General features: G+C 42.2%; 1 protein-coding gene across 1 annotated transcript; it reads right to left on the reverse strand.

Moving 5' to 3' along the window:
• Positions 1-9764: 9764 nt before the first annotated feature.
• On the reverse strand, positions 9765-11918 carry klf1 (Kruppel like factor 1 (erythroid); the record flags this gene model as incomplete). The annotated part of the gene is made up of 3 exons (XM_080841661.1): positions 9765-9940; positions 10468-11386; positions 11844-11918. The coding sequence occupies 3 exons, from the start codon at positions 11916-11918 to the stop codon at positions 9765-9767; spliced, it is 1170 nt and encodes a 389-aa protein (XP_080697787.1).
• Between the last annotated feature and the right edge of the window lie 6128 nt (positions 11919-18046).

Consider the following 18046-nt stretch of genomic DNA (forward strand, 5'->3'; position numbering starts at 1 on the left):
AAAGATCAAATTCAAACTGTGTTGCCAGTGTGTATGGTGTAGAATAGAGTTTAGTGTTTTTCACAGGCCTGTTGTGTGTTTCTCTCTGACCTTGGCATATACTCAATCATAACACAGAGAAAGACAACTACAATTACAATCCTCATTTTAACCGAAACGAATCCTGCCAAATGAACTGTACAACTCTTTTTAGCTCAGATATGAATAACATAGTTATAACATGACATATTATATAACATATTGTAATGTCTGAAGGAGAAATGAGAGTATATATTATATCATTGCCTTTCTATTTTTCACACTGCAAAGAATTGGCCAGGACTGAGATGTATACTTAGATGAAGGGGACACGACACCACCAGCTTTACCTGCATTGTCACTTTATATTCACAATGAAATGTGTAGTTCTGTAATTAAATATACAGTGCACACAAACAGCAAAGTTTGCCCCAAGTTGCCCTAATATTTCCACACACCGTTTTATGTACTTTTATATACTCTTGTACTTTTATTTCTTTACGTATTTTTGTTTGTACATATCTTTTTAGTTGTTGAGGAGAAATCTCGGCTTTAAGATTAATTGGCCTGACTAGTAGGTCATTAGAGGCTCATTAAGACCCACACAAACAGAACAATTTATCCAGCCAAGTCATGAAAATCCATTGTGGAACAAATAAGGCATTCATTCTTTTAGCCCACTAGACCAGGCTAGGAGCTAATAACTGAATAGTTATAACCTCTGTTGAACTGGATGGTCCGCTGAGATAGATAATAAGGTAGGATTACCTCAAGGTCTAGTTACAGAGGAAGCACCTGCTAGAAAAATGAAAATGTGTAAGCAAATAGATCATTAGAACACAGACAGAACCCTTGCATTATAGACCACTGCTGCAAGCTTTTCTTTCAAATGAATGTTTCAGGGCTTTCCCACCCTCTTCTCTATTTTAGGCTGGCCTCAAACAATTAAATTCAAATGTATTCAATTAAATTAAATTCAAATGTATTTATAAAGCACCAAAACAATTAGATTGTCTCAAGGCGCTTGATCTAGGGGATTCAGGCCTTGAGCTATGTAAAGCACTTTGTATTTGGTTGTCAATGGCGCTATATATTAAATAAATATCATATAATTTGATATATTGTTTTTAAAACCTAAATATTCCTTAATAAACCTTGATTTTCTTCAGTCTTTATGAGACAGTGTCAGATTCCTTTCTGACACATAGATAGATTCACAGATCTCGTGAGTATGTGTTAGTGGGTTTGCATTTTTGGTTGCATTGTATTTGTGTGTGTGTCTGTGTGAGAGAGAGAGAGATCGAGCATGTGCATGAGTGTGTGTGTCTTTATTTTTAGGCATTTGTACATGCTGCAGTGTTTTCATGTGTGAAAGACTTTGAAATAAGGTCACATGGCATGACACACTATCACTGTCCTCATGTCGCCTCGTGAACCCTCTCTCACTCTGCCTTCCTTCCCTTCCCCTCCCTTCCCTTCCTCTCCTCTCCTTTCCTTTCCTTTCCTTTCCTCTCTCCCTCTGCCTTCCTCTCCTCTCCTCTCCTCTCCTCTCCTCTCATCTCATCTCATCTCCTCTGCCTTCCTCACTCTGCCTTCCTCTCCTCTTCTCTCTCCCTATGCCTTCCTCTCCTCTTCTCTCTCACTCTGCCTTCCTCTCCTCTCCTCTCTCACTCTTCCTTCCTCTTCATCTATCCTCCATTACATTATGAACATTTCTGTTTTACCCTGTTGATTGGTTCCAGTCAAGATGGATCAAAATAACCACTGTTTAGTATCAACACTGTTCTGGCAGAGGGCTATGTGACAGATAACAGAACAGTTTGGCAACTAGAGCGCCTAGTCATGCTTAGTGACACAATGATTCAGCGCCTATTCATGCTTAATGACACAATGACTCAGCGCCTATTCATGCTTATTGACACAGTGTCTCAGGTGGGACACATACCCCCCTACACCCCCCCCCCCCCTCCCAGTTTGACACAAAGTCTCTGTAATGAATATGCCGCCATTGCAAACCAGAGACACTTCACCACTTGGTACAGTTGACATGACAAGCAGGCCGTGGGGATTAGTGATGGACTTCTGTGGTTTTGGCCTAGTGACAAGAGCTTCTTTTGGGTCTGACCTTATGCGCTGCCCTAGACAGCAATATGGCCCTGGCTGACACACATACACACAAAGATGCACACACATGCACACACACACACACACACACGCACACACACGCACACACACACACACACACACACACACGCACACACACGCACACACACGCACACACACACACACACACACACACATACACAAACACAAACACTGTCTTATAATTAAAATGTCCGGATAATGAAAACTCTGCCGGTTGCTTTGACCGGCACATTTTTTTTCTACCTCTGGGTTAAATGCTCATTCGTTGCTTCACCAAGGTCCTGCGATGTCAGATCAGAAGCAGCTAAAGTCGGCCTATTTTGTCTTCTTGTCTGCAAGTGTTCATTTTTCACAAAAGAGAGTAACGCGGGTAACGAACTCATCTAAATTTTAGTAATTGTAACTGTGTTACTTGATTTAAAATAATACTTCGTTACATGCTCGTTACCGCTAAAAGTAGTGGAATTACAGTAATGCGTTACTTTGTAACCGTTACTCCCAACACTGACACTCACATACACACACAAGTACACATACACTCATACACACAAGTACACATACACTCACGCACACACGCACACAGATACACACACGCACAGACGCACACACACACACAAGCACACAGAAACACACACACACACACACATACATACACACATGCATACACACACAAACACACACACAAACACACCCACACACACACACACATACACACATGCGTACACGCACACAACCACACAAACACACACACACATACACACACACACACACACACACAAACACACGCATACACACAAATGCACACAAACACACACACATGCACACCAGAGGTTCCGCATTTGCCGGACATTTAAATGATAAGCCGGCCAAATATCTATTTCTGCTTCTAAGTTAGCCTATTGAAGAAAACTGACGGCATGCATAGCTTAAATAATAACATAATCAGGTAGTTTAGAATGCAACATGTTTTTTGCCAAAGTTTACAATGGGGGAAAAAAAAAACATTAATGTCTAATGCGCGTCAATAAGTGCCCTTTAATCGCAACCTGCTGTGGCGTTAAATTGAGCGCTGCAACATGGTCATTGCACTGCCTATGTTCAATGAGAGTAGAGATTTTGAAATGATTCGACCCTCTTGTGAATCCGTTGCATCGTCCTGCCTTTTCGCAGTGCTAACAAAACATTTTAATGTGACTATCAATTACCTCGCACCGGAACTTATCACCCCATAACAACATAAACGCCCGACATTTCGGCTTTTTTCTCTGGTGAAGCTGTTCGAAAATCTAAGGCTTCAGGTATTCAGTGTTTGCAAAGTTCACTTTCTACATGAAGTAGTTGTGTTTGACATGAAGTAATGTTTGATCCTTCTCACTCATCAGTTCGCTCCTTGTTTGAAACTGATGGTTTGCGCTTTATTTAAAATGCAGCATATGCGTGTTGTTTAATAACTTTGTAACCGCAGATTAGCCTGTTCCTTTAAAACATAATAAGGGCAGTGCACGTTTGCTTTATAGGCCTAAATATTAGGATTGTTGTCAAATTAAGATTGTGTTTGCGAGACGGGATTCATAAGAAATTCCAATCAGACAATTTGACCGGTGAGCTCTAATATTTTCGGACAATTACCGGACAACGGAAACGCTAATGCACACACAAACACACACACACACACACACACACACACACACATACACACACGCATACAAGCACACAAACACACGCACACAAACACACACAAACAAACACAAACACACACACACACACACACACACAAACAAACACAAACACACACACACACACACACACAGCTCTTTGCACCATGAACCAGATGGCAGACGCCACTGAAGGGAGATCACTCAGTTGAGCTTTGGACTCGGGGCAGGGCTTCTACTACAGCAAACGGTGAGGTTATGTTTGGTGATGTAGCCGGTTACCCTTAAAAAGGGAGGATCTCTGCACCTATCGTGGTTATGTTTGGTGATGTAGCCGGTTACCCTTAAAAAGGGAGGATCTCTGCACCTATCGGGTTTATGTTTGGTGATGTAGCCGGTTACCCTTAAAAAGGGAGGATCTCTGCACCTATCGGGTTTATGTTTGGTGATGTAGCCGGTTACCCTTAAAAAGGGAGGATCTCTGCACCTATCGTGGTTATGTTTGGTGATGTAGCCGGTTACCCTTAAAAAGGGAGGATCTCTGCACCTATCGTGGTTATGTTTGGTGATGTAGCCGGTTACCCTTAAAAAGGGAGGATCTCTGCACCTATCGTGTTTATGTTTGGTGATGTAGCCGGTTACCCTTAAAAAGGGAGGATCTCTGCACCTATCGTGTTTATGTTTGGTGATGTAGTCGGTTACCCTTAAAAAGGGACGATGCCTGCACCTATCGGGTTTATGTTTGGTGATGTAGTCGGTTACCCTTAAAAAGGGAGGATCTCTGCACCTATCGTGTTTTTCAGCATTTGACAGCCTGCTCTGATAAAGCTGGCACTGTAGCTGATTTACAGTGAGATGCTAAAATAAATCACACCCAAAATGACCTGATTATCTACGATGACTGGGCTGATAAATGGATACTCCAAGGTAGGGATTCATAATAATAAAAATAGAAAAATCATAAACGCATACTCTGTATGTAACCACGGCACTGTGTCAAAGGAAGGAACGAAATGAAGAACCGTAATCACCCTAGTGTGAGGCAAGGCCTTGAAGCATGTAAACAAAGTGGAGGCGACAGCAGTGTTACTTAAGGTTACGTCTCTGCTGTAATCTGAGGCTGCAGGCTTGGCGGAGGTCCAGTGAGCAGATCAGAGGAGGAGCGTGGGGAGCCAACCCACACAGCTGAAGACTAGGAGAGAGACCTGACCCTGAGTTAAGGGCGTGGTGGGCAGTGGTGTAGATGGGATTTTTGAACTGGGGAGGACGCTAACATTGCCTAATCAGCTGTGCAGAGTTATTAACTGATGATTGTCGCCTTATGTAGGGAGAGTGGTGGGGATGGATCGGGGTCACTATGAATCTGGGGGGGACATGTCCCCCCCGTCCCCAGTGCTATCTGTGGCCCTGGTGGTGGGGGAGGCAGGGGAGTGCAGCACGGGCCAGGGTTCCAGCCCAGTCAGTGGGTCACGTGTGTGAAAGATTGTTCACTTTGTTGCACCGAGAAAGGTTTCATTATTGTAAGGTCTGTGCTCTGTCCTTGTTCTGTTTCTTAGTTTGTCTCCCTTGTGTTGTCACGTGTTCTTTTGTTCCTGTGTTTGTTTACGTTTGTCTCCTCGTGTCTGACTCCTCACGCCCTGCCCTTGATTATCTCCGGTCTGACTCTTAAGCGGAATTCATGCTTACAGAATTTCAGAGGCGCAAGCGCAAGAGGCCCTTGCAAGCCCCTTGCAAGCCCCAAGCGTCTTTTTTCACTGCTTGCGTGCGTCAACCGATTTTTCACAAGCCTCATGCAGCCTGCAAGGCTGTGATTGGTCTGCTGGTCTGTTGACTACATCCTTTCTGGTTTTCATACCGCCATTTTTAAAAGCCAGTAGATGAGATTACTTAAATGTATTCTGCATGTCTGCTCTGCCGAGCAAATATCAGGCTCATATACAAAAACATTAACGTCAATTAAACTTTACTCCAACTATTGTTCTGGAGGTCAATTGCTTTGCAACACGGGCAACCCTTTAGAAACCATGAATTGATACGAGTACATTTACACAACAGTAGCCCCGTATCATGTTTCAATATAAGCCGCTTATAATTTCCTCATGTAGCTAACAAAAAAATGTAAGCCGCTTATATTTACGATGTCTGAGGCGATCGAGAAAGGTAGTCTACACCGATCGGTAAGCCGCTTAAACAAGGCCGATGTAACATGTAGCTAGTGGTGACAGGAAAGCCGTTTATAGGGAGTGTTATGCGCATGCGTGTGGCAGTAGACCATCAGGCTACAGACCGTAAATGTAAATATCAGCAGTAATTAAACTGTACTGATATTAAATGTTCTTCTAACATGCCATTCTCAAATTAAAGCCAGTGACATGAGTATTTTGGTGGAGTTAACGATGTGTACCGACAGTGAGCATACCTAGCTAGGTAGCATTACCATTGGAACTGAATGGCAGTTATGCTAAGCTAACTGGCTATTCCACACCTACTCGTGAAGACGATTCCGTCAGAGTGGCTTACAAAAAAGCCGAAGCCACCGTTGCAGAAGCATGGGCCGGCCTTTAGTTCGTTTTTGTGTTTGTTTACCTTTGGTTTCCACGTGGCTGACTCCTCATGCCCCTGCTCCTCATTGTCTGCCCCGCCTTGATTGTTTTCACCTGTCGCTCGTTATTCATGGTGTATATAGTCTGTGTATTGTTGTTACTCGTTGTGTTCTCATGTTCTTTCCTCCGTGTTCCTCATGAATTAATTAAGTGTCTCTTGTTGCCGACCCTGGACTGTACAACGACTTATCTTTTTTTACCTTTGCCCATTCAGATTTGTTTGCCTGCTCTTGGACTGCCTTACTGTATAACCCTGCTTAGTAAAACGTTTACCCATTTAATCTACTGCAGTGTTCTGAGTCGTGCATTTGAGTTCAGCACATCACCCGCAATCCGTAACGATTATCAAGCGTCTATCATCTTGTGTGGCATGAGGTAACGAAATAAGAAATAAGAGGATTTATCAAGAAAAGGCTCAAAGGCTCATGTTCCATTAAAATTAAACTTGAATTAATGTTTTTGTGTTGTTTGTGTGAAACAACAAATGTGATTAAGTGATACTGTTTATTATAAACAGACCTCGGTTGAATAGAGTAATTGAGGGCAGAAATACAATTACACTTAAGCAAATGCATACACTCTCTCACTCAATAAAACACATACACACACACCCACACACCCACACACCCACCCACACACACACACACACCCAACCACACACACACACACACACACACACACACACACACACACACACACAGTGGTGTGGTCCCTGGAGAGGTGGGTATACTCTTAATTTGGCATTTTTTAAAGCAGCCCAAACAGCACAGGATAAACGCCCTGTTTTGAGAAGTGGGTATACGCAATGCTGACTGAAAAATAAGTGGGTATACTCCGTAAACCTGCGTATACCCTGGACTACACCACTGCACACACACACACACACACACACATACAAAATGTGTTGCCTGATGAGGAGTCAGCCATCATACATCTCCAACACAGCCAAAGGTTGCTGGTCATCCTGATGTTTCCACACAGGCACCCAAGTGTCAAGGCAAACAAGGCCACTCCAGGTTTAGGACAGGAATCCGAAAACAAAAACAGAAAGATGTGGAAAGAAGAGGTGAAACACAATGCTGTAGGATTCAAATTAGACATGGTTGATTCAAAACAGGAATACTGGCTACCAATGAATTTCAACAGAAGTCTGGAACATTTTTTACGGATATCCACAAACATGAGTATCATGGGAGACCTTATTTGTTGAATTATGCACTTCTGTGAAGCCATTAAGTGCAATGAAAACAGGACATGGGGACAGTGTGTTTCAGTGGAGAACAACAAATAGACCCATCTGGAGGAGACACCCTTCCCAAACCCCACGGAGTACACAGAAACAGTCTCTTCTGGGAATAGCAAAAGGCTTGTTTGTTATTCTTCCATAAGCAAACTGGTGTGTAACACTGGTAGAGGGCTAGTGTCTTTCCACAGGAGGCTCAGCTTGGTGTGGCATGGCAAGGGAGGGTGGAACTATTTAGTGGGAGGGGGTGCTGAATGTACTATAACCACCAAAACACTACATACTTCATCCAAAGGTGACTGCTATAATTAGCGCATATGTTCTCTCCCATTACACTACTTTATCCCTATTAGACTGCTCTATGTGTTAAACTTGAGGACATACAGATTTTTGGAAAAGTAATGGCTGAATCAAAGTCTGATACAGTTTTTCACATTGCTTGTAAATAGGCTTAGTTGAACATAGCCTGACAACAACAACAAAAACAATGTGGTGGCAGCGGCATATCCATTTTATCATGTGATATAATGTGGATGAATCATAGTCTGTCTGGTTGCGTAATGTGAGGCTCACCCTACACCCCCACACGAAGAGACTGGTGACTGCAGTTAGTTGATTTGATAAAAATGGACCACAGAGAGAGGAGGCATTGTCCTTCAACTCATGGCCATGTCGCCATCTACTGGTCATTTAAAGTACTACTCCACACTTTTACTTTCAGGCCTTTATTTATTTGCAAAATTATAGAAAAAATACAAAGAATACTTTAGAAAAGTCAAAAGCCAAAAGAATAAAACTTACGGCATCATATCCTAAAGATGGTAAATAATAAATAGAGACAGTTTTAACTGACAATTCCAAGTAATAAAGTAAATATTTCACATAATAGTAATAAAAAGGTGAATAAATACGGAATTGAGAATGTGAGAAAATCATTGGTGTTATGTAGGGAATTGAGGGCTGTATTGTATAGCTGCACAAAAACACACATTTCAGCTCAGCTGTTAAAATAATCCATGAGTACAACCAACTGTTTTCCCGTTTTAACATTTTAAAAGTGTATTTGACTCCACCTCAGCTGTGAGCCGCCTATGTTAGGAGCCTTATGAAGAAATGTAAACTAAAATATATTTCTATTAAATAAGTGAAGTTAGAATAGGAAAAATTACACATGCACCTTCTACATGTTTGCTATTTCTGCCTAAAAAATGCCATGGCTAAAAAAAAAATACAAGCCAGGGCTGAACATACAGCTGCCATGATTCTTGTTCCACGTGTGACCATCTGGCACAGTTCATACAGGGCCATAAAGCCATAAAGGGCTTCATGTAGTGTTTTCCACACAGGCAAAGCTACCTTGACATTTTCTAAACTAGGGATGAGACAATTCCCACTGAAGCTTGAGACTGTCCTGACATTGCCTGTATGCAGAGCTGATCCAACTGTACCTCAGCATGTGTCAGAATCTTCTCAGGTCCTTTGGTGAAAACGGCTCAGTGTGTTGGACATTCCTGACATTCCTAACATTCCTGACATTCCTAACATTCCTGACATTCCCAAGTATTCCCTGCCTACCATTTGCATTGCACTATTGGTAAGCCATAGCTGAATATAACGATATCATAGTTCATCTGCTGTACATTAATAATTTGCTACATTGACATATCATGTATCATTTAGAAAGTTAACTGACCTGTGTGTGTGTGTGTGTGTGTGTGTGTGTGTGTGTGTGTGTGTGTGTGTGTGTGTGTTTGTGTGCGTGTGTGTGTGTGTGTGTGTGTGCGTGTGCGTGTGCGTGTGCGTGTGCGTGTGTGTGTGTTGGAGAGAGAGAGAGAATGTGAGTGTGATGTGTGATATATGTGAGTATTTGTGAGTGTGGAATGTGTGTTTGTGTGTGTGTGTGTCTGTGTGTGTGTGAGAGAGTTTGATGTATGAGTGTGAGTGTGATTTATGTGAGTATATGTGTGTGTGTGTGTGTGTGTGTGTGTGTGTGTGTGTGTGTGTGTGTGTGTGTGTGTGTGATGTGTATGTGATGTGCGAGTGTGTGTATGTGATGTGCGAGTGTGTGTGTGTGTGTGTGTGTGTCCATGTTGTTTGACCTCATACGTGTCTCTTCATGTGCAGGGCCAGGTGGTCGGAGCGTGAGAAAGCCCTCTGGCACAGCAGACACTCATAAGGCTTCTGGCCTGTGTGTTTGCGAAAGTGGCGGGTCAACTCATCGGATCGGGCAAACTTCCACCCACAGCCCTCCCATGAGCAGTGGTATGGTTTCTCACCTGTACATTATCAGTAGACAAGAGCAAAAATACAAGTTTACATTGTTTGCTTCCTTTCATGACAGTTCTGAAGTTACAGTGCAACTTGTAAATACATTGGGTTTGGGTCAGGATTACAGTTTTTTTCGTCAGAACGTTGCAAAAAGTTCAATTGATTTGACGTTCAGAGGTCTGATATTTCTTTATAAAGACCGCTGCCAATTCAACCAATTCACATCTTTCATCATCACTTGTCTGTTCACTTAATTCATTGTAAGTTGAAGTCAGCAAGTAATAGGTTTCTCTGCAACACCTGAAACTTTAAAGTTCTGTTTGCTTGAAGAACTATTTTTTCAGGAGTCAGGAGAAGGCAACAGATTTGTTAAAAAATAGGTATTTTAGGGGAATGTATTTTATCATTTTGTCGGAATAATGTATAGTACGCCGGTAAGTTTGGAAAGAAGACCCCTCCGAAGTTGTATACAGTTGCGGTTGAAAACAAAGTAAGGCTGGCAAATGATCATCGAATTGTCACAAATTGTCCTCACCTGTGTGAGTGCGCAGGTGTGCCTTGAGGTGTGAACTCTTGGTGTAGGTCTTGGTGCAGCCGGGGTATTCACAGCTGTGCACCGCAGCCCTCTTCTTCCCCAAGCCCTTTCGGCCGCGTTTCCCTTCCATGCCTGTAGAGGGCACTGTGGAGTCGGGCAGCAAACTTGGTGTGGAGGTGTAGACGCCTGTTGCCTGCCTGTGGACAAAACCAACTGGGCCCACCTGGTGTGGGTACAGCTTTGGATGGTGGTGGTAGTTTGGGATGAAGTTGTAGTGAGAGCGTTGGGAATGAGCATCGGGGGCTTCTGCATCCACAGCTGCCGCTGGTAGGAATCTGGAATCTGGAAAAGCCATCAGAGATGTGTGTTGAGGGAAATAGTGGCCATAATCCCAGGACTTTGCTTTGCCATGGCCGGCAGCCCCATGCTCGTTGGGGTCCTCTGTGTTGTGTCCAAACGGGATGCCGTACTGGTCAGTGTTGGAGTGGAGCATGAACTGCTTCCCCTGCAGCTCCCCTGCGTAGCCTCCATTGTACAGCTCAGGGATGGAGCAGGTCACAGAGTCCTCAGGGGAGAGCAACTCAGCCATCAAGCTGCCATTGCTGGCATAGTGCCTGTCCAGCCCTGAGTGCTCCTTCAGGACCCCCCCATCCTGAAGGCTCCCTTGGAACAACCTGCCTTGGTCCTGAGCTGCAGGCCTGTGGGAGTTGCAGTCCTGACTGCAGTTCTCCTGATCGGGTGAGGTGCTGCCCCAGCTGGACAGTAAAAACTCCATGTCCCAGTTTGCACCGTGCTCATCCTCCAGCTGGGCCTCTCTGAGGGTCGTCGGCAGCTCCTGTGTGTCGTTACTATGGTACTCCAATATGGATCTCCTGTCCTGAGGGTTAATGCTCAAAGAGCCATCCTCAAACCTCCACACCTAGTGACGACGCCAGGAGGAAAATAGGTTGTCATGAATGGGAGTCATAATGTTGTTTACAAATTGTAATGGATTTTCGATTAATTAAATAATTAAATACATTTGAGCACAATCATATGACTTTATCGCAATATCTTACATTTCATTGTAAATCCCTTTCAATCAATTTTGTTTTGTTGACGAAATTGAAAAGTCAGATCCAGGGCCGATCTTTACCGGCCTACATGGCGATTACAGTGACGTTTGTCAGCGGGAACCTCAAATTGAGTTGAGACTAGAATGGAATGGTATGTTTGTCATTTTAAACAATATCCCGACTTGATTGGTGTTGCATTTATCTTTTGCATGATCACGGCACAGAAAAGTATGTTAAACACTACAACTGTATAGAAACCAACAGGAACCAACTGGCAGTCTTCAATATTCCAAACCCTACAGACAAGGAAGAAGCACATACCTTCATGTCCTGACCAAAGTCGGAGAAGTTTGAGAACGAACTGAAAGAGGGCAGCACAGCTTGAGTTGCAGCCATCCGGTTAAGGCTTTCAAAGTTCTCTGTAAAGATTCTAATTCTCAGAAAATGTGGCGGCAAGAAACCTTTGAGGAAAACTTTTTATTCAAATTATAAAGGTACAAATGACTGTTGTTAATTATACAATTTAGTCCTGCTAGTCCTGTCTTGGTTTTACAGTTATACATTCAGATACAGTTAAATACAGTTAGTCCCCCCACCTCTCTCTCTCTCTCCCTCTCTCTCGCTGTCTGTCTGTCAACCAGTCTCTCCTCCCCCTTTCTGTCTCTCTCTCATAAGATAGACCCCTACTGATGCCTGGTCTGTCAGACCGTTTTTTGGGCATTGGGCGTGGTTTCAAATGTGTGTTTCATGTCTATGTATTTGCGTATGTGTGTGTGTGAAGGTGTGTGTGTGTGTGTGTGTGTTGGTGTGTGTGTGGTTGTGAGAGTATACAAATGTGAAGAGCACAAGCATCATCCCTTGTCTGTTGTACGTGTGTCTGAGCAGTGACCCAGCATTTCTGGTATCTGCAGTTAGCGGCAATATCACACGGCCTTCCTGCTTAGTTTGTCTGACCCTGCGCTAACAAATAAGCTAGCACTCAAACTCACTCACAAAGGCTTAAGAAAGGAAAAATATGTCTTGTAGAAGCAGCCTGTTTTTGCTCTATTTCATTCACTAACATGCAGCATGATAAATATGGTCGCTCCAAGAGTATTTACTAAAAGTCATCCTATGGGTTTAAAAGGACCACAAGGAAAGACTCCATTGACTAAGCACTGTGGTCAGCTGTTTTATTCCTTTCAAAACTATCAATAAACTTCACTGTTCAGATATTCAAATTGTGCTTTGAACATTTATCTACAATACAATTGGTCGTAGTGGTAGTAGTGGTCATATATTGCACAATAATGACAATGATGATAATAATAATAATAATAACAATAATAATAATAATAATAATAATAATAATAACAATAATAATAAGTCCTTCTGTTGTCTGTCTGTTATAAATTTTACAAATCTACCACAGTTCAACCAAAAGGAAAGCCGCCATCTATGAACTGTGCAATGACATTTTCTTATCTTTTTTCGTCAGGGGGTACACAGAACTACTGGGAACACAGACACTATTACTTCTACTTTCTTTGGGAGGTAATCCTCATTGTGCATATCTGGTATATTTTTAGGAGCAGAAAATACCAGCAGCTTGCTGTGGTAACCTGAAGTCAGAAAGAGTTCAGTAAAATGTGTAAACAGCAGTTGTCAGATTAAACTTCTGGTGAGGCAAGCCACATGTGTGAATATACTGTATGTGAATGAGAATGTCCATGCTTCAAATGAAGTGTCTGTGTGCTGAAATAGTTTAGCGTTTTACACAAACTGCATACAAAAATAAATGGAGTCAGTGAATGCATATCAATCATATAAATCATGTAAATGTGAGCATGTAAAGAGTAACCACTCTGGATGCACACACAGCTAGTCTCACACACACTAACACACACACACACACACACACACACACATACACACACACACACACACACACAGCCAGACAAACACACTTCCACACTGACTCTTATTCCGTGTGTGTGTGTGTAAGTTTGTGTGCGTGTGTGTGTGGGGGAAGGGACGTGTACTTCTGAGAAGACCTGTGCGCGGTGGGTGATTATGCTTTGGCTGGTGTTTATCGGTGTGGGGGACTGATGCGAGGGTGCTGACCCAGGGCAGATAATAGAGACCTGGCTCCTCAGAGAGGCCTGATGACTGGCCTAATCACAGATAAAGACTCGCTCAGCTGCTCCCGCGCCACTGACACAAGACCGGGGGGAAACACTCGCTGGTTTCGTTAGCGGTTAGGAGACACTTTGGAATCAAGTTGGGTTTCTTTGTGTTCAGCAGTTAGGTGGTGGAGACCATTTACATATTCAGTCCTCCAAGAACTTTGAACACTGTTATTAAGCTGTTTTTTTATTTTTTATAAAACCACTGACCTTCATTCTCAGTTTGGTCCTTGTCAGTCTTCCTTTTCAGACAGTCGAGGGACTTTCACACACTCTTAAATATGCTTGAAGATTAGATATGCATCATTTAAACTTACAAACGGCTTCTTAATGAACATAAATACAAGCAGAAAGAAAACAATGTTTATTATTAGAGTGGTATGGCAAAATTCATAACACAAAGTCTCATCTCTGCCAATCAGCATGGCTGAATAGCATATGCTCTTATGCCTGTGCATCAATGCAAGGTAAATGTATAAAGACAGTCAAGACAGTCAAATTTAAAAAGTGACCTATACATTTTTGACCTATGCTCACACAAACACAGATGGGCCTCAAATAGAGATGTGTTGGTTATTTGTGTATCGGACATATTCATATAGAGAGGAAGGACACCACTGGTATTGGTGCATGTTGTCTGTCAGCAGTCATGACCAATGGTCTGTGTTAGAGCTTACAGTATATCAGCGGTAGATGGGAGAGATATCCTTGATTCTTTTTTGTGTTCTTTTAGTTCATGAATCGATGACATAATGCATGTTGATGTGAGAAAAGTATGTTGTATCACATGCAGATAATCATCAATCAAACATTTGTTGATGTAAGGTTTTATTTGATGCTACGGAAACTCATAGTTACAATAATATCATTTTTATCTGAAGTAAGTTGTAAAATTTGTAAAAAGCTTAACAAATGTATCCACCTGCATGCAAAATTCTCCTCCTATTGTTTCATGGAGCTATTTAGTGGACAATTCTTGTTTCTCTAGCAATTCCCTTCTTCGTCATTAGGTGGTGCCACACAATCTTGTTAGAAAACAGGTCAGCTATTGTTGCAAATCCAACCAGTTGATATTAGTTAATTTTAAGGAGGGTAGATCTAACATAATACAAGTGAACCAAAGAACCTGTTTAGAATGGCCATCTGGAAAATCAATATATTTCATCAATACATTATTATGACGTCTTATATGCCCATATCAGACGTCATAATAATGTATTGATGTAATATATTGATTTTCCAGATGGCCATTCTAAACAGGTGTTCCTCCTCTATCAACTGCAGACAACAGCCTCCCCTGAGATCAGCCCAGCTTTGATCTCTCATAGATCTGCTACAGATATAAACTGCAGCAAACTGACCTGAATATTATCAAATCATTTCAGGCAAAAAATAGCCCCTGCAGCTGAGAGATCAGATGTTTGTCCGGAATTCAGCATGGGTGCTCTCACCTATGTTTGAGAATAGCTGACATGACCTCACTTCCTGTGTCTTTTAAGTGAGAGGATGAAGGGGGAAAAAGGGGCCTTAAGTTAGAACCTACTTCAGTGTTTCACAGAGGATGTTGCATTTCCTCATCTACACAGCTTCCTCACGCTGATCTCTTGTGTTCACTTCATCTCTCTCACATGCCTCTCTTCTGTCCTTGTCTCATGATTGGATCCTCTCACATGGTTCTACACATGGAAGCTCAGAATCGTTAGGAACTCGTTAGACTCATGGTCAACCGGTGGAAGATGGTATTTTATGAACAGCACATTTTCATGATTCTCCTTCTGATAACCTGCACCTACTCCTTTGGTAAGTTTCATTGTTTTGTCAAATTCAAGGGGAACGCTCACATTAATTGTATACTATGAAGGCAATTGCATACTTGATACATTCTAAATGAAGTAGATATTCCCAATAGAATATTAGTGGTGGTGTTAATTTACACTGGAATATTCATATAAAAATAGTATTCAGAATGTCATGTGAAACATGGGCTTTCAAAGCCACTAGAGAAACCACACATCAGCATTGGCATCATACTAGCAGCTGAGACCTCCCAGAAGGATCTCTCTCAGGCTCAAGCTGCAGTCTGATCCAGTGTTGCCTCATCTGTACCCATGCAGGTATGGCCTTTGGATCTGACCCCAGACCTGCCAGCGGCCCACCCGCCTCTCCCCCTCTGGTGCCTTCTCTCACCCAGCTGCTGTCTGTCGGGGACAGGCTTGTGTTCCTGTGTGAGGCTCCAGAGGGACAACATGGGCTGCTCTTTGAGCTCTATGGAAACAAAACTCTGGTGGACACAGTCCCGCACCAAACTGAGGAATGCAGTGCCATTTTTACCGTGAATCGCAAAGATGTGACCCAAGAAAAGCCTTTCTGCTGCCTTTACCTGGATGCTCAGCAAAGGCCCAGTGCTTTCAGCCCTTACGTGTACGCCAAACTGAATGGTAAGGTTTCATTCAACTGTGTTAAGTGGTAGAACTGTACAATAATGGTCTGTGGGAAAGCAAGTTGAACTGACTGGCTGGCTTAGGCTAGCTAATGTGTCAGGGCATTTCATACCTTTGTGCACTGAGCTGTTTAAAGTGTTGTTAAGGAATGAGGAATGACAACATTTGATAATAAAAAAATTACACACATCTTAAAAGTAACACCTTAAATCATAGCAACAACTGCCACTTCAAGCTGTTAACTGTTATGCGGCTGCGACTCTGCCACTCCCTTCCTTTTCTAACCACACTGAAACCATAGTGCACCCACAGTAGGTAGAAGCCATGAAGTCATTCACAGTCTGCACTCCTATGGGTGTCATGGCATCTACGTAATGGCCATTACAATCAAAAAGATGATTATGAGAGACCATATTTCACATTGACAGGTTACTGAACAGCATAACATAAAAACAGAAATTTTGACAAATGACTGTGTGCTAGAAACCACAGTGTATAATCAAGGTATTTCCTCTGCTCATATATTTTATATTATATATTATTGTATTACAATATAATATTATGTATTTATTTTATCAATATATATACAGTGCCCTCCAGAATTATTTTATCAATATATATACAGTGCCCTCCAGAATTATTGTCATTGATAGTAAAAATGAGCAAAACGAGATGCGTAAAAAAAATCTTTATTGTTTATTATCCTCATGATCTTTTATTCAAAATATTCACAAACATCTACTTCTAATTAAAGTGACATAATTGAAAGAAACATTACATTTTTATCATGGAACAAATATGTTTCTCAAAAATATGTGTGCCACAATTATTGGCATCCCTTCATTTAATGTTTTGTGCAGCCTCCCATTGCCAAGGTTACAGCTCTGAGTCGTCTCCTATAATGTGTGATGAGGTTGGTGAACACATGGCATGGGATCTGAGACCATTCCTCCATACAGTTTTTTCCAGATCATTCAGATTCCTAGGACGACGCTTGTAGACTTTCCTCTTCAGCTCATCCTACAGATGTTCTATTGGGTTTAGGTCGAGAGACTGTGATGGCCATGGCATAACCATTATTCAGCGGTCAGTGAACCATTTTTGTGTCGATTTTAAGGTGTGCTTCGGATCATTTAATTTAATATCTGCAGGTATTTGATGGAGTCCATAACACCATGGGCCTCATTTATAAAACGTACTTACGCACAGAATTGATCTTAGACTGTGCGTGCGATCAAATCCACGTCTAAGCACAGATTTATAAAAAACGTCTTAGACGTAGAAAAGGACGTATCTCTACGTCTGGTTTTAGTTCCTGTATGTACATTTCCTTGTGGTAATACTAGAGTACTGCAGGAATTTAGAACTCAAAGCGCCGACACACAGTTTCATCAACGTCAGCACCACCGTCACCATTAGGGCTAATGTTTCGCTCAATAAAATCAATTAAACTATTAGAACAATTCACACATGAATGAGATTCACGTCTTATAGGTATTCCGTTTTAATTTCACAAGTGTAAAACATTTCGCTCAATCTATAGCCTATAGAAAGTCTAATAGTGGCTTAGTTTTCATTAGGAGATATGGCTGCATTGGCGTTGTTAGAGGATATTGCCAACTGCGCAATAAGGAGAGAAAGGGTTTCTTCGTGATCGCGCAGACTTTTTGACACAAGATGATGTATGGCTGATAAGCAGGTACCGCTTGCCGAGAGCGTTGTGCCCAAATGGCCTCTCTCTAGTCTACAGAGGCGCACCAGATGCAACCAGGCCATACACGTTCAGGTTTTGGCTGTTGGATTCCTGGCTACAGGAACGTTCCGAGGAGAAATTGGAGACCAGTCGAGCAATCCCCGTCATCATTAAGCAGAATTTAGCCCGATGTTCTTTGCAGTATTATCCCTCTATATGCCCGCA

The sequence above is a fragment of the Sprattus sprattus genome (assembly GCF_963457725.1).
Source record: "Sprattus sprattus genome assembly, chromosome: 1".
NCBI lineage: Eukaryota > Metazoa > Chordata > Actinopteri > Clupeiformes > Clupeidae > Sprattus > Sprattus sprattus.